This window comes from Mchenga conophoros, linkage group LG2, assembly GCF_057382185.1.
Source record: "Mchenga conophoros isolate Kocher_MC1m ecotype Shallow Benthic linkage group LG2, M_conophoros_male_GT1.1, whole genome shotgun sequence".
NCBI classification, from domain to species: domain Eukaryota; kingdom Metazoa; phylum Chordata; class Actinopteri; order Cichliformes; family Cichlidae; genus Mchenga; species Mchenga conophoros.
Window position 1 is genome coordinate 24,148,842 of NC_140527.1, and position 16,977 is coordinate 24,165,818.

The 16,977-nt window shown below is 39.1% G+C and overlaps 2 protein-coding genes across 6 annotated transcripts; one reads left to right on the forward strand and one right to left on the reverse strand.

The window, feature by feature from the left end:
• The first annotated feature begins 4,209 nt into the window (after positions 1-4,209).
• On the forward strand, positions 4,210-9,340 carry LOC146581995 (uncharacterized). The gene is made up of 6 exons (XM_085289370.1): positions 4,210-4,426; positions 5,308-6,216; positions 6,485-6,581; positions 6,955-7,065; positions 7,512-7,678; positions 8,011-9,340. The coding sequence occupies exons 2-6, from the start codon at positions 5,792-5,794 to the stop codon at positions 8,606-8,608; spliced, it is 1,398 nt and encodes a 465-aa protein (XP_085145496.1). The 5' UTR covers positions 4,210-4,426; positions 5,308-5,791; the 3' UTR covers positions 8,609-9,340.
• A 1,125-nt stretch (positions 9,341-10,465) lies between these two features.
• Positions 10,466-15,490, reverse strand: LOC146581996 (uncharacterized). 5 transcript variants are annotated; one of them, XM_085289392.1, is made up of 14 exons: positions 15,273-15,490; positions 14,585-14,610; positions 14,190-14,275; positions 14,009-14,041; positions 13,823-13,912; positions 13,340-13,411; positions 13,145-13,233; positions 12,930-13,032; positions 12,566-12,668; positions 12,434-12,486; positions 12,247-12,325; positions 11,554-12,025; positions 11,160-11,353; positions 10,466-11,051 (listed from the first exon to the last, which is right to left on the reverse strand). In XM_085289392.1, the coding sequence occupies exons 2-12, from the start codon at positions 14,589-14,591 to the stop codon at positions 11,625-11,627; spliced, it is 1,116 nt and encodes a 371-aa protein (XP_085145518.1). In that variant the 5' UTR covers positions 14,592-14,610; positions 15,273-15,490; the 3' UTR covers positions 10,466-11,051; positions 11,160-11,353; positions 11,554-11,624. The 5 variants fall into 5 exon arrangements, with proteins under 5 accessions (XP_085145518.1, XP_085145509.1, XP_085145544.1 ...); XM_085289383.1 differs by having other exon boundaries at positions 14,190-14,610; XM_085289418.1 differs by lacking the exon at positions 11,554-12,025 and having other exon boundaries at positions 14,190-14,610.
• Between the last annotated feature and the right edge of the window lie 1,487 nt (positions 15,491-16,977).

Here is a 16,977-nt window from a genome sequence, read left to right on the forward strand (position 1 = left end):
CTTCATGCACACTTCCTATAATTTATAATCTCTATTTCTGCTATTTGCACATTTTTACTGTAAATTTCTAAGTTAAATCTGTAAATTTTGTAATAACCTGTAAATACTGTAAAATCACTGTCATTTAATGGTCGGGCATTGCATTGCACAGCTACAAGCATTTCACCTCATGTCATACTGTGTATGGTTGTGTGTGTGACAAATAAAATTTGAATTTGAATTTAAATAGATTGATGGATAAATAGGTACGTAGATACAGCATAGACTGATTGCTGATTACTGGACTATGGAGTCCTTAGCCTGAACAAGATTATTTAAAATCACCTGTGCCAATCTGAAAGAGCTGGAGTGAGTTTAGCTATGAAACATGGAATGGATTCAGAAAACCTCAAAACTGTAGGAGTTCAGAATCAGAATCAGAATACTTTATTGATCCCTGGGGGAAATTATTTTTTGTTACAGTGCTCCATTATAAACCAACATAAACCAACATTAACAAGACAGACTATATATATATATATATATATATATATATATATATATATATATATATATATATATATATATATATATATATATATATATATATATACTGGCTACGGATACCGACTACGGAACGGAGCCGTTGTCAGCCACCTCCTGTACATGGATGACATCAAGCTGTATGCCAAGAGTGAACGAGACATCGATTCACTGATCCACACTACCAGGCTATACAGCAATGACATTGGAATGTCGTTCGGACTGGAGAAGTGTAGTCGGATGGTAACAAAGAGAGGGAAGGTAGTCAGAACTGAGGGGATTGAACTACCAGAAGGCAACATTGCAGACATAGAGGACAGTTACAAGTACCTGGGGATCCCGCAGGCAAATGGGAACCATGAAGAGGCCGCTAGAAAGGCTGCAACCACCAAGTACCTGCAGAGGGTCAGGCAAGTCCTGAGGAGTCAGCTGAATGGTAAGAACAAGATCCGGGCCATCAACACATACGCCCTGCCCGTGATCAGGTACCCTGCTGGGGTAATAGGCTGGCCAAAGGAGGAGATAGAAGCCACTGACATAAAGACAAGAAAGCTCCTGACCATGCATGGAGGGTTTCACCCCAAGTCCAGCACCCTGAGGCTGTACGCTAAGCGGAAGGAAGGGGGCCGGGGACTGGTGAGTGTCAGCACCACAGTCCAGGATGAGACAAGGAACATCCAAGAATACATTGGGAAGATGGCCCCAACTGACCGAGTGCTCAGTGAATACCTCAGGCAGCAGAAACCCAAGAAAGAGGAGGGAGACGAGGAACCATCATGGAAGGACAGGCCCCTGCACGGTATGTACCACCGGCAGATAGAGGAGGTGGCTGATATCCAGAAATCCTACCAGTGGCTGGACAAAGCTGGACTGAAAGACAGCACAGAGGCACTAATCATGGCAGCACAAGAACAAGCTCTGAGTACAAGATCCATAGAGGCTGGGGTCTATCACACCAGGCAAGACCCCAGGTGCAGGCTGTGTAAAGATGCCCCAGAGACAATCCAGCACATAACAGCAGGGTGCAAGATGCTAGCAGGCAAGGCATACATGGAACGCCATAACCAAGTGGCCGGCATAGTGTACAGGAACATCTGTGCCGAGTATAACCTAGAAGTCCCGAGGTCAAAATGGGAGATGCCCCCAAGGGTGGTGGAGAATGACCGAGCTAAGATCCTGTGGGACTTCCAGATACAGACGGACAAAATGGTGGTGGCTAACCAACCGGACATAGTGGTGGTAGACAAACAGAAGAAGACGGCCGTAGTGATCGATGTAGCGGTTCCGAATGACAGCAATATCAGGAAGAAGGAACACGAGAAGCTGGAGAAATACCAAGGGCTCAGAGAAGAGCTCGAGAGGATGTGGAGGGTGAAGGTAACGGTGGTCCCCGTGGTAATCGGAGCACTAGGTGCGGTGACTCCCAAGCTAGGCGAGTGGCTCCAGCAGATCCCGGGAACAACATCGGAGATCTCTGTCCAGAAGAGCGCAGTCCTGGGAACAGCTAAGATACTGCGCAGGACCCTCAAGCTCCCAGGCCTCTGGTAGAGGACCCGAGCTTGAAGGATAAACCGCCCGCAGGGGCGTGCTGGGTGTTTTTTTTTTATATATATATTTAAGTCACTCATTAACAAATAGCTGAAAAAGAAACGTGTAGTTGTAGCAGTAACCAGTGTGTTAAGTGGATGCGTTGTACAGGGAGATGGCCACAGGCAGGAAAGATTTCCTGTGTCGTTCAGTGGTGCTTTTCGGTAATCTCAGTCTCTCACTGAACGTGCTCCTGTGACTGACCAGCATGTCATGGAGTGGGTGGGAGGTGTTATCCAACATTGTCTTTATCTTGGACAGCATCCGCCTCTCCGACACCACCTTGAGGGAGTCCAGCTCCATCCCCACAACATTACAGATTAGTTTATTGAGTCTGTTGGCATCTGCTACCCTCAGCCTGCTCCCCCAGCATGCAACAGCATAGAGGATCGCACTGGCCACAACAGACTCATAGAAAATCCTCAGCATTTTCTGGCAGATGTTGAAGGACCTCAGTCGCCTCAAAAAATAGAGACGACTCTGGCCCTTCCTGTAAAGTGCTGTGGTGTTTTTAGCCCAGTCCAGTTTATTGTCAATGTGTACTCCAAGGTACTTCTCCAAGGTTGGAGAAGTAAATCCAAGAAAAACAATGACAGCACAATGGCATATCACTCTGTGATGTAAAAAAAAAAAAAGAGAGAGAGAGAAAAAGAGAAAACTCTTTTAAAGCAAATAAATATTCCATCACTGAGGCACAGGTCAGCTGTGAAAACAAGGGATGCTGGATTTGTTTTTTTTTTAATTCAGTGCAGGGGAGCACTCATCCACAATAACAATACAACAACTTAGGTAAGAGTCATCATCTTTATCACCACATTCTATTGTAAAATCACTGAGTTGACAAAATTTGGCATATCAGAGCATTCAGACTTTGCACACGGATCCCTCCAGGTTGATTTATTTATTTTTGCTTTTTATCCACCAAGGACATGACTTTCAGGTACTGCTCATCTACTGTCGTTTTTTTCAGTTGGAGCGTGCCACTTCTTCTTTTGTCCTCTACCTTTCCAGTTTCCTCAAATTTTCTAAGGTCAACATATGCAAGGTTTTCAGCTAATAGCTGTTTGTGAATGACAAGATATCTGTTAGACTGTATTAACTTTGATGCTCTATGCTTAGATAAGTTACAGGTCAGTGTTGAGTGTCTTAAATAGAAATTATTCATTTGAAAATGGTCAGATAAAAGAATTGGACTGAAAATGAAAAAAAATTGAAAAAGCAGATAATGTGAAAGAAAACCTGAAGAACTTTTGTTTAAAAACACTTTACAAAATTACAAGAATGTCTAGCTCTTTGGGATTTTTCTTCATCATCACCATCATCATCAACTTTATTTATAAAGCACTTTAAAACAACCACAGCTGACACAAAGTGCTGTACATTGGAACTGTAAAATAAAATTACATAAGATATAAATAAAACACAAATAAAAGAAGAGTGAAATCATTAATTAAATAACTACTTCAATTAAAAGAGAAACTAAATCTCACTGAGGTTAAAAGCCAAGGAATAAAAGTGGGTTTTAAGACGTGATTTAAGATATACTTTTGTGTTTGACTCTTTTGTTCCTCCAAGCCACAGGTGTCAAGCTCCAGTCCTCAAGGGCCAGTATCCTTTAACTTTTAGATGTGTCCCTGCTGCAACACACCTGAATAAATTTAGTAGGTCGTTAGCAGTTCAGCCATTTGATTCATGTTACAGCAGCTAATGAATGAATGAACATGGTGCAATAAAAGTACTTTTAAAAGTACATTTTTCCAAACACAAAATGTATTTAAATTTACTTGAGTAGGATTAGTGGTTGCCACCTCAGCATGCAGTCAAGACCTATAGTGTCTTGCTAACGATCTACTAATGTTATTCAGGTGTGTTGGAGCAGGGACACATGTTAAAGATTCAGGATACTGGCCCTCAAGGACTGGAGTTTGACATCTCTGCATCTAAGCAGTTGCACCAATGAGAATGCACCACGTTCCTGCTTGTAGTTCCTTGCGAAGGCTTTGGAAATGATACTTCCAAAACACCATTCTACCAGAACCCTACGGCACACATGAGTCAGGCTGTTACCACCACCGCTCAGCTGTGGGGGGCTACGGACGATCTGATTTCCTCGTGTCAGCATTGTTCCCACATCATCATAATTAATGTTGTTCCAGGTTCAACATTGCAAGTGACCAATCACCTTCTTGTGACGTCATTCCTTTGCGACTTCGAAATACCCGCCTTCGAGTATTTCGAAATACAAGTGAAGAAGCGAAAAACCGCCGCCTGTCCGCCGAATTTGAAGTCAATTTAGGATACTTTCCTTTAATAAACGGTAAGCATTATACATATGTTCCTCACTTGGCTTGCTGTTTGTTTGCTAGCGATAGGCTACTTGACGACAGCATTAGCTAACCAGTGTTCTCTAGACCAGCGTTCCCCAACTTTTTGGGTGTTTCGTGGCCCGGGGGTTGGGTCAGGCAAAATTGCAGTAGCTTCCCTGATCATTTTACAAACATAAGTGAAGAGAATCTGGACTAAAAGGCCTAGACTTATGGTTGTGTGCTGAATCTATGAATCAAACTATCACCTGGAAACATAATTAACTGGTCCATAGCTGTGAAACTGGACATGAGTTCTTGATTCTATGGAGATTAACAGTAATCCAGAAATTTACAAATTTGTCCTGGTACATCGTGTAAATGTTGTCCCTGGGACATTGTGTAAATGTTGTCCCTGGGACATCGCGTAAATGTTGTCCCTGGGACATCGCGTAAATGTTGTCCCTGGGACATCGCGTAAATGTTGTCCCTGGGACATCGCGTAAATGTTGTCCCTGGGACATCGCGTAAATGTTGTCCCTGGGACATCGCGTAAATGTTGTCCCTGGGACATCGCGTAAATGTTGTCCCTGGGACATCGCGTAAATGTTGTCCCTGGGACATCCCGTAAATGTTGTCCCTGGGACATCCCGTAAATGTTGTCCCTGGGACATCCCGTAAATGTTGTCCCTGGGACATCATGTTAAAGTTGCCAGAGACATACCATATAAAAGTTTAGCTTCTTTTAGCCCCTGTTTGTTTTATATTATTTTATATATATATATATTTTTTAATATTATATTTAATATTTACATTGTATTGCAAAAAACCCCACAACAAGTTAAAATGAATTAATGAATATTGACTAATTAAACCTTCGTTATTTTTCCACCAGAAATGGACGACATAATTAGAAGAAGTGTTCTGAATGACGAAAAAAAAAAGAACTGGAAAAGACACACAACTTTGTGTGCATGTGTCACAATGCCAGGAGGACCCATTCAGTGTTGTGTTAGAAAAATTGAACTCATTAACCCTTCATGGACATTATAAATGTTTAAATGTTGCCTCAGGTAAAGACAGGAAAAGAGACTATTACAAATTCAACTGCATCAGAGCTGGGGGAAAAAGTCGAAACAGCTACAGAGCAGTGGGCTGTAAGGCCTATGTTTCATTTAAAGTACTCAAATGTTGGAAAGACCACACAGTCATCGTGCAGCGTACATATGATAAGCATGATGGGCATGATCCTTCGGACCCAAAAGACGCACATTTCAACAATATTTCCAGTGATTTAAGGAGGAAGATTGAGGAACTGCTTTCCCTTGGAACTAAGCCAGCCATCGTACTAACCGAATGTCATAAATGGGCCAAAGAACATGGACACAGATCTTCACAACAGAGAGCATTTTGTCACACCACGTGACATTGATAGTGTTAGAACCTGCATGATGAGGAAGAAGCACTTTAACTGTGGAGACAGTCAAAGTGTACATACCTTACTTAATGGAAAACATCAAGAACATGTTCTCTTCTATCAACCATACACATCTGACCAAGAACTAATGATTGTTTTGCAGACACCTGTAATGAAATCAAACATGGAGAACTATGCAAAACAGTTAGTATTTGTTGACACCACGCACTGCGTTAACCAGTATTCATTTCCCTTATTCACACTTGTTGTAAGAGATGATCATGGGCATGGAGTCCCTGTGGCCTATGCTATTGTCAGCAACGAAAGTCAGAAAACCCTGGAAACTGTTCTTGGAATAGTTTGTGAGCATTTCCCAACTTCCCCGAGGTAAATAATACATTGACAGCTATTGATTTTGAAATAATTCCTTTTCAAAAAAGTTATAACATGCCAGAATCTAATGCTATAGCTGCAGCATGGGCTGCAAAAAACTTTCCTTTCCAGTTGTTAAAGTTATTCCTATAGGCTGTATGCAGTATTTTATATATCTACTTGTGAGTTGAAATGTTTAATTTGGCATTGAAGTGGTGCTTTGAGATGGCAAAAACATTTTCATACTGTTTAATCTCATTTAGTGTTTTCTTTTTTTCTGTAGAGCATTTATGGTTGACAAAGACTTTGCGGAAATAAATGCTTTGCGGAAGGTTTTTCCAGAGTCAGCTATCCTTCTATGCTGGTACCATGTCTTGCAGGTAAACCACATTGTTTTCTTTTCACGTTGTCTAAGATGCACCTGAAACACATTTTTACAACAGGGTCCTGTTGTCATGATTTGCCTTATTGTGATATTCACCTACTCAGGTTAATGAATATAAAGGGATAAAATGTTGAGTGACTATGTCCATCCATTTAAGACCACAGTGCACTCATCTTCTGGTGGCTGCTTCTCAAAGCTCTTTTTGACATTTAAAAATATGTTTGCCTGGTTGATTTCTGTAATGCACAGGTCCTCTTGTTCAGTGAGTGACAAAGTTATTTTTGGACGTCAGCTTTCTTTTATGCTTTTTGTACAGCTGCTCCTCTGTCTCTCTCTCCAGATTAACTTTTTTTCTCTTACATTCACAGGCTGTTAATCGATGGCTTTCAAAATCAGAGTCCGGGGTCCATGGGCTTTCTAACACCCAAAAGAGAAATGAAATCATTTCTTTCTTTTGTAAGCTGAAAGCTTGCACATCTGTAAGTGTAATTTGTCTATTTCACATTTTGATTTCTTGATTACACTAAGAGCATAATAACTTTCAGTTGCTAAAAAAAGTTAGAGAGATACAAAATAGATTTTTGAAACAATTTCTAAAACTGGCTTCTTATCTTGCTTATCAAAACAAGTACTTAAGCTGTGCAGAACATCATTGTGTCACCCACTGTGCAGTAGAACTTGTGAGTGGGATTCTTTCACAGACAGATGCTGAAACCAAATATGCTTATAGGTTTAGTGTTCCTTCTTAGCCATTGTAAGGGAAGAAATAATTGCTTCTTAATACAAAAACACGACATATTATTAATAACTTAAAATTCTTAATGTTATTCAATAAAAGGAAAAGGGCTTCAATACATAATATTAAAGATTTCAATAGGTCTGTTAAATGGATTGAAATATATTCTGTTGCATCCAATTCTCTTAGGAGGACGACTTTAAAGCCACATCAGCAGAGTTCTGCCAGACATTTAAGCAATACCCTTTGGTGTGCCAGTATTTTCAGAAGCACTGGGAAGGCATTGGCCACATGTGGTGTGACTACGGCCGTCGCTTCAGTCACGCTCGTTCTGAAACAAACAATGTGATTGAAAGGTATGATTTATTATTTTGACCTCATTCAATTGTATTGCTGAAAAAAAGATATTATGCTTTAATCCAAGAGGCTAAACTGAGTAGGTTCGTCATGTCATTGCCAGAACAGGTTTTAGGCAAATCCTTTAAATTCTAGCAGCGTTTTTTATGTTATCACAACAAAAAACAGAGTAGGTGGATTTGCCTAAATCAGCTAAACCGGCACAGAGCATTCCTTTATAAAAGACGTGTGCAATAGGTATTCCAATTTTTAAAAAAATAATACAGTCTTGATTAAAACTTTAAATTCCTTCAATTACAGTTACTAATCATTTCAAATAACTGTTTTTCAGATTTTTCCACCGCCTGAAATACCAGTTTTTATCTGGCTACAAGAATAGGCGTCTGGATGATCTGATTGAAGTGCTCCTAGGGAAGGCCGACGACTACTTCTCAGTCATAAAAACCCTGCAAGATGTGGGCCGCATGAAAAACAGGTTTGCTGACACCTTGTCTCAAGTTTCAGACTCTGCTTCAAGACTGATGGAAAGTGGTTGGGCTCTTAAAATTACAGTCAAGAACAGCCATGGAGTTAATGCATATCAAGTCCCATCTGAGTCAAGAGAAGACATGGTGTATGATGTCTGCCCTGTTGAGTCCTACTGCAACTGTACATATGGCTTACGAGGACTTCTTTGCAAGCATCTAGTGTTACTTGCAAAATTAGCAGAGGCTGACAATGACATCTATCCAAACATGGAAACAGACATTTCTACCTTGGCAAGAATTGCAGTGAAAGAAAGGCATTACTTTGTACACTGTGAGGACTTGAAAGTGATAAAAATGCCAAGTTTGTTTGGAAATCTGTGTTTTTTTTTTTTTTTGCATCGGCTGAAACACTTCAGTGCACTTGTTGTACGTTCTCTCACTATAACACATGTGCTTGCCTGAAGGTGGCTTGTAGCCATTTTAAACAAATGAAAAACTCTCTGAAAAGTCCTCTATCAACTTTGAATGACACTCCTGTAGTTGAAAGCACAGACAAAAAATGCACAGAAGATGCAGTTGGAAAACGAAATGCTGTTTTAGACACAGTTAAACAGTGGGCATTCATTCCAGAGGGTATTACTCCAATGATAGATGAACTGCATACAAATGTCTTAAAAACAAAACAAGTAGGCAAAAGTATATGCCAGTACGAAATAAAGACGACAGATAATGCACGCAAAATTAGGCCATTGTATTCTAGCAAGAAACGTTCGGCCAGCATCGACATTCCAACAGTCTGTGAAAATGAATGTGAACAGTCGATAACCACTGAAAGAGAGACATCCTCTGGAGAAAATGAAAACCTTTTGGAATACAAAACAAAAAAGAGAAGAGTTAAAGCTAAGTATATGCACAAGTAGACTTTTGTGTGACATTTCAAAGGGACTGCATCCATTACTTCTGTTTATTGAAACCTAAAGCTGAATAGCTGTCTTAACTTTCTGCCAAGGAACAGATGAAAAGAAATTGTTTGGTCTCTCAAGCAGTTGTTATTTATGTGTGTTATTCATTACTTTGGCTTGGTTGCTGTTTTTGATACAAATTCATCTGTGCCCATTGTAATATTTTCATATGTTACTATTTTTATATTGCTATGCATTATAAATAAAGGATTACTTATTACTATTAAAGGTCTGCATTTGTAATTGTTGGTATTATTTATAAAATATGCGCTCTTAAGTTTTTTGCTCCATAAAACGATACCTGTCACTTTTTGGACATAGAGTATCAGCTGTTGAGAATCCTGGCTCATACAAAATAGAAGTAAAAGGTTTCAACATCCAGCCTTTTTATGATTAAATACAAAGTGTAATAACAGAGTTATTGGGGTGTGATTTTGTTAATAGTTAGTCTTAAGTATAAGTTTAATAGTAATGAGTAAGAAAATATAGCCAGAATAATGGAATGAGACTAACACCTGACCTCACACTGAGATTTGGTATGAAGTGGCATGTTTGTGCTAATGCTGACATTGGGGCTCAGAGTTCCTCTGTGTGTATATATTTGTGAACGTTAACTTGGCTAATGTCCAAGGGTTTGACTGCTTTCCTGTTGGATTGTATCACAAAGAACAGGGATAAGAGCACCAGTGGCCGTGCACACCCTCATCTCTCTCCTTCACCCGATCATTAGTGTTGGAAACCGGCATTAGCTCAGAGTAGATTAGACTTCAGTATAGTGCAAGTGATTTGATTTTATGATTATTTGATTCAGTTTTTTCTGTGTTCAAGCTCAATTACTTTAATAAAATATGTTGAATTCAAACAAAAACTGTGGACATTACCCTTTTAAACCTTTCTGAAACAAGACAGGTAAAAACCAGTGTATAAAAGTTTACATAGGTATAAATAGCTCTAACACTTTACTCCAGCCTGGCGTCCACACATGTGGACATCACATTTTGGGTTATTTAGACCAAAATACTAAATCTTGATCAACAAGTGCCTGATATACAGTTATGAGGACATTATACTGCAACTGTTCTATCAAAATTTCAAATTAATGTCCTCATATGTGGCTCTCATTTTTCTCAGAAACAAAAATTAGGTAAAAAAAAAACAAAACCTGGTAATTCTTTCTTTTTACATTCATCGGGTTCCAATCGGCCCAAATATCAAAGAGAAATTAAAAATGCATGCCATGGAAGATTTCGGGTCTTAGGGGGTTAAAATGACCAGACCCCTCCGGCCTGTTTTCCAGGCCACTAAATTAAACCCAGTCAATTACCAATTGAACAGAATAAAAACCTACGAGGTCCACTAATAGTCCAAAAGTCCAAATCTTTAATAGAAAAGACAGGCAGAACTCAAACAAACAATAATCCAAACGAGGAGCATATATACACACTGGAAAGTAAATAATTATAAGTTATTAAATCAGACTAATTAAATACAGTAAAACTAATAAGGGAAGACGAACACACGGGAAATAAAAATAACAGTGTAAACATACCAAAACTCAAAATAAAACAGGAAAGCTACTACAAACCGAGTGTGACACAATTACATTCATATTGAAACATATGTGATAATTTTCTTTCTTTGTAGCATTTTTAAGATATGTGTTAGAACAGTCATTATGCTGTTTGGATTAGGAACCAATCATTTTTGCCAAATAGTTAACACAAACTTAGAACAACAGTGAACAATTTTCAAGATTCTGATTTACAGAACAAACAAAAGTCACAAAAGGTTTCATTATTTAAGAGACAAGATCAAGTTTTTCACACAGGAATGAAATGACAGAATCCAGTGCAGCGGGGCCAAAGGTGTGTGTCAGCAAACTGAAGGTTGAGGAATCAGTCAGCTCATGTTTAAGATTGTGTTGGATTTTGAGAAGAGTCTGTCTGTTATTAGAAAGTAAGATTAACAATGTTACACCAATAACCCAAATACGGGGAAATGACAAATAATACCAAAAAAGATACAACTTTCATATTGTTTTACTAACTTACTTTGTCATATCAGCACTTGAATGGTCGATGCCTTTACAGACCATGTCTGTTGTGACATCGCAGGCCAATCTTCCGGCAAACCCGAGGGCTAGCTCCCCAGCCTCCTCTTCACTCAGAACACTAAACACTGTTACTTTAGTTTTGGCCTTCTTAGGCCTGTCAAGAATCATTGCGGGCAGTTTGGCTTTACGGCCCTAAAAAAGAAAAAGTGCAAACACCAAAAGAGCAGAGGAGAGACACACACACGCGCACAAAGTTAAATGCTTTTGTTTACATGGTGTAATTGTGTATATGTTGCAGCAAATGCACAATTTCCAGCCACATTGTCACTTCATTGATACGAGTAACCCGGATTTATTTCAGGTGACATCAAAATCATGAAATGTATACCTACCCCAATCAAACCTCTGAAAACATGAACTGACATGTTCTCTGCGTTGATTCTGCGCTTGATCTCGTCTTCTGTTATTGTGTAGGTTTTCTTTTTTGAGCTTGGTACAGATAAGCGACCATGCACTCTGTAAACTGTACTAGTTCCTTTTGAATCAGTTTGGAATTCTGTATCTGCATCGATCCTACAACATCATCAGCAGCAGCATTATCTGTACTCAGACTTGTGCCGTACACTTCTGTTTCTTTTTCTTTGTCTTCAGTCTGTGTACCTTCATCTCTGACTGTCAGTCCTCCTATCTCACTGTTACTTGTCGATTTGCTGCAGATGTTCTCTCCCTTAGGAACTTTTCCTTTGTCATTCGCTGCCTGATGCTTTCCCTGATGACATTCTTCACTGGCTACTTCTATTGCTCCTCCTGTATAGCCACCCACTATGCTGCACAACTCCTTTCCCTCTGCTGTGCTGCACTGTGCTGTTACATAAAGAAGAATGATATAAACAGCACTATATCAATTTAATTGTGAAGAGAAATCCCCACAATACGACACAGTTATGTCTAAAATAGTTTTGTGTAAAAACTGGATCTTGAAACGTCCACTTTAATTACACAGTCCTGGTGTGCAAAGGCAAAATTACGAAAAAAAAATTCACTTTAAACATTTTTGGACATTGTTTAGTTATATTGTGACTTACTCTCACAGAAGATACAGATGCCACAAACAGACTTTGAACAACGCATGTGCTTGTATGCACCACATTTCTGGCACTGCACCTGTGAATTAAAAAAAAAAAAAAGAAGAAGAAATAAACAAACAAAAAACAAATGAACAAAGTCCATTAAATAAACAATCTATATGGCTAAGGACATGTCATAGTGTACCCGGTCTTTGGCTGCAATCACACACCAGCACTGACTGCACTTCCTAGTTCGATCTGCAAAATATAATTTGTTTAAGTACAAGTTACATTTTCCAATGTTAGAGAAAAAGAAGGCAGCTAATTTTATCTTTACCTATTGAGGAAAATAAGTAGTGGCAAAGTCGGGACCTGAGCTTTGTGATTTCAGTGTTGTACTCCTCCACTTGTGTTTTACCGTCAATGAGAGATTGGGCAAACTAATAATTGATGAAGAAAAAAAAAAAAAAAAAAGAACAAAAAGAATTAGATTAACAAAGAAATGTTTGTTTGTTTTTAACCCCCCCCCCCCCCCGAGAAAACAAAACAAAACAGAGCAACCAAAGCAAAGCATTACTGCTGAAATGGTTCAATCTACAAAAAAAATTGAGATTTTACCATCCTGCCTCTAAGGCTTTAAAAACTGAATAGGCAAAAATGTAAACATTACTTATATAGGTTAAAGCTATAGTTTTCAGTACCATTATGACATGCACTCCACATGAGTTCCCATCCTGTTGATGTGGGTGGCTCACATGTGACAAGGTCCACTCTCCAGCGCAGCCTCTTGCTGAAGCAAATGAGCTGAGAGATCGCAGTTATTACAAATAAAAAGCATATAGAGAAATCAATAACCACGTTCGGTAATGATTTCAATTAAATTAAATATGTTATGTTAAATATGTTAATTAATTACCTCCAGTTTTTCAACACCGCACTTTTTCTGACCTCCGACTCGCCAAATGAATTCATATAGACTATGGTCCTCTTGGGTATGTCACAAAACTGTTTTGTAAAAAGATGGATATGGTAGGCTTGGGCCTTGAGCTTTCCTAATGAGGGACACTGAAAAGTATCATGCACTAGAGAGTGCAAAATCTGTGCAACTTACAAACAAGGTCCAGTGGCTGCCGTTTTCCAGACAGGCTCCAATCAATTTCTCATACATCTGAAAGATGTTTTTCTGGAAATAAAAATAATGTGACAAGTATGTTTTTCTGTCAAGAATGACACTGCAAAACTGCAAAAGCTTGTCAGGTGAGACTTGTAATTAATTCTGCAGATACACAAACATATAGAAAGTGTCATTTTTGGTTTACATTAATTAATTTCTATAGTGTGTACAAAACAAATCAAGACCACAGACTCAACACGCACCACTAAATTTTTGGTGTTCTTTATCAGTTGGCCAAGACAGAAATGTTTTAATCTGTGTGCATTGCTTTTGAACAAGTCTTTACACAGAAAAGGTTTCAGAAAGGTATTTTTCAGGTTCTTCTGACAAGGCTTCAATTTTGGAAAATGCTGTTTGTTTATAGTGGCAACTTATAAACCCTTTGTAATAAGAACATAGTTACCACAGTCCAAGTCATACCTTCAAAAAGTATGCACTTTGTGCTCTTGTGGACCCATCCAAAATTTTTCCAGTGATTTGGCTTGGTATTGGATAAATGTGAGGGAAATTCTATAAAAATAACATAAATACACCTATGTTTTCAAGTACATTACAAAAAACGTAAACATGCTATGTCATTATGATCAAACAAGCTTTTCAACATACCTCACACTGCAAATAGATTAGGCCATCTATTACCTTATAAAACAAATAAATAAATACATATAAATAAAAACAGAACTAAGGAACACGATTCATTAAGTAAATTGTACAATAAAGTGTATTTAAAGCAGAATTTAACATTAGTTTTATGACAACATAAAAGGATTTTTATGTCAAGAGGTACCTCATCTGAAATGTTAGTCTGGTCAAACAGGGATTTCAAACTTGAAATACCAATAGAGTTTGGTCCAGCTACTCCCACAAGGTAATCTGTGAGAAAGCATATGCTGTAGTCAACAGATATCATTTTCTTTTTGCATGCTGCAACCATCATCCATTTCAGTCTTCTAGGAGCTTTGTCTGGTTGTAGTTCTTTTTTCTCCTCCTCTCCCTTCATCTATTAATTAAATTGTTTTCTGACCTTCCTAACTGTTTCCGACCTGTCTTCCCAATGTGATGTTTAAGCAATATATGTATGGTCAGAAGGGGGTGAAATTTTCATTGCAGTTGTACGTGTAACATTGCATGTGATAATAAAAGGCTTGATTGGTTGATTATTCAACATGAGTTGACATTTACCTGACATTGTGAAGGAGTCACAGTTTCTGTAAGGGTGTAAGAACATAACATGTGGATTTGTTACACTTCTTTTTCACAAGTTAATAACAATCAATAATTTTCATTCCATTATTTACAAGCTATCACACGATGTCCCAGGGACAACATCTACACGATGTCCCTGGGACAACATTTACACGATGTCCCTGGGACAACATTTACACGATGTCCCAGGGACAACATTTACGCGATGTCCCAGGGACAACATTTACACAATGTCCCAGGGACAACATCTACACGATGTCCCAGGGCAACTTCTACATGATGTCCCAGGGACAACATTTACGCGATGTACCAGGACAAATTTGTAAATTTCTGGATTACTGTTAATCTCCATAGAATCAAGAACTCATGTCCAGTTTCACAGCTATGGACCAGTTAATTATGTTTCCAGGTGATAGTTTGATTCATAGATTCAGCACACAACCATAAGTCTAGGCCTTTTAGTCCAGATTCTCTTCACTTATGTTTGTAAAATGATCAGGGAAGCTACTGCAATTTTGCCTGACCCAACCCCCGGGCCACGAAACACCCAAAAAGTTGGGGAACGCTGGTCTAGAGAACACTGGTTAGCTAATGCTGTCGTCAAGTAGCCTATCGCTAGCAAACAAACAGCAAGCCAAGTGAGGAACATATGTATAATGCTTACCGTTTATTAAAGGAAAGTATCCTAAATTGACTTCAAATTCGGCGGACAGGCGGCGGTTTTTCGCTTCTTCACTTGTATTTCGAAATACTCGAAGGCGGGTATTTCGAAGTCGCAAAGGAATGACGTCACAAGAAGGTGATTGGTCACTTGCAATGTTGAACCTGGAACAACATTAATTATGATGATGTGGGAACAATGCTGACACGAGGAAATCAGATCGTCCGGGGGGCTACAAGTATGATGTAAACAGAAGATTCTGAGCAATCCTCCCTTATGATAAGGTCTGGAAATCATGAGCTGCACCTTTCTGTAGTGTTTCGCAAGAATGAATGAAAAAGCGTACTGGAAAGCGCATATACCTTGGAGGTTTATGCAAACCATAATCTTGTCATTCCTGTTCTCCTTGGTACCTGGATTAGAGGGATGTGTTATGCAAACATGAGTTCCATGTGTGTAACCCATGAATCATAGAATGCTAACCTAATAGTTAGTATGTGTTGTCAGGGAAGTTTGTGTAATGTTAATTCACAAACTCAAAGTCAGTTAATGAGTTTATTGTCGGTTCACTGACACCACACAAAGCCCCAGTTTCTTTGTGACAAAAACCTTAAAGTAACAAGTGCCCAGAGATAAACTGGTTCAGGCCATCCTCTGCAGGTCACAGATGAAAGCTGGATTTCAAAAGCGTAAAAATCTCCGTAGCTTTTCCCTTAAACATTCAAACACAATCTCTAAAACTGATTTAATCAAATTGCTGCTGGGGTCACTTCATTAATGTGGTCAAATTAATTTGACATCCTAAAATTAATATGAAGTTAAACCTTATTCCTAGGACGTTTATTTTAAGCATCAATGCAATACTGGAGTAGCACTAAACTTTTTATAGTTAAAACTAGTGATGTGACATTCTGTATCGAGGCTTCAAAGCTTGTGTCGAGTGGAGGGGGCGTTTCCGCGATGCGCGTATCGAGGCTTGCTTCATTTATGGGAGGAGCTGAAAATGAGACGTCCGAAGCCTCGCTGCCCGGCTGTACCACGTGACTGGTTCAGGAAGTGGTTCGAACTTTGCCGCGAGCTATGACAGCGATATAAACCCCTCAGACTTCATTCAAAATGTGGGTGTTTGATGGAGAGTTGCGGTTAGTGAGAGTTTGGAGACAGTTTGGAGGTTTATGAGAGTGAGGAGAGAAAGTCAGGAGAGAATAGCGCCAGCTAAGAAGAGGAGGATGTCCTCCCCTGTGTGGGAACATTTTGATCTAATTCCTCCCAACAAGGTAAATTTCTACAGAAGATGTATTGTCATGATACTGATGGTGCAATACAATTTATGTTAAGCTGTCTTGCCTTTTGTACAAGGTGAAGTGTTTGCTATGTGCCAGGGAGCTGGGATATAACAACAACACCTCATCCATGCTTAGGCACTACAGAGCTTTGCATGAGAATAAGGGGAACACCGATTGTGGGGCAAGACCAGATGAGCCATCAAATGCAATGATAATATAGCATGCAGTAATGTTACTAAATGATATAACAATATTATACAACTGTTATAAGTTACGTGTGTGATATTTATATTTGTGCTTTGTTCTCCTGAGGAAAGACAATAAAGACAATCTCAAATAGATGAAGACCTGGTTAGCATGGTGATTGAGGACTCCCAGCCATTTAGCATTGTGGAGGACAAAGGATTTAAAAGATTTGTTAA

Bases quoted from the DNA above. Each gene is read 5' to 3' on its own strand.
- LOC146581995 (XM_085289370.1), top strand. From the start codon at position 5,792: ATGGACACAGATCTTCACAACAGAGAGCATTTTGTCACACCACGTGAC. The intron at 6,582-6,954 runs GTAAACCACATT...TTACATTCACAG, and splicing joins GCTGGTACCATGTCTTGCAG to GCTGTTAATCGATGGCTTTC. The intron at 7,679-8,010 runs GTATGATTTATT...ACTGTTTTTCAG, and splicing joins ACAAACAATGTGATTGAAAG to ATTTTTCCACCGCCTGAAAT.
- LOC146581996 (XM_085289383.1), bottom strand. From the start codon at position 14,402: ATGAAGGGAGAGGAGGAGAAAAAAGAACTACAACCAGACAAAGCTCCT. The intron at 13,913-14,008 runs GTATGTTGAAAA...TTATTTTTATAG, and splicing joins TAATCTATTTGCAGTGTGAG to AATTTCCCTCACATTTATCC. The intron at 12,326-12,433 runs GTACACTATGAC...TTTAATTCACAG, and splicing joins TGATTGCAGCCAAAGACCGG to GTGCAGTGCCAGAAATGTGG.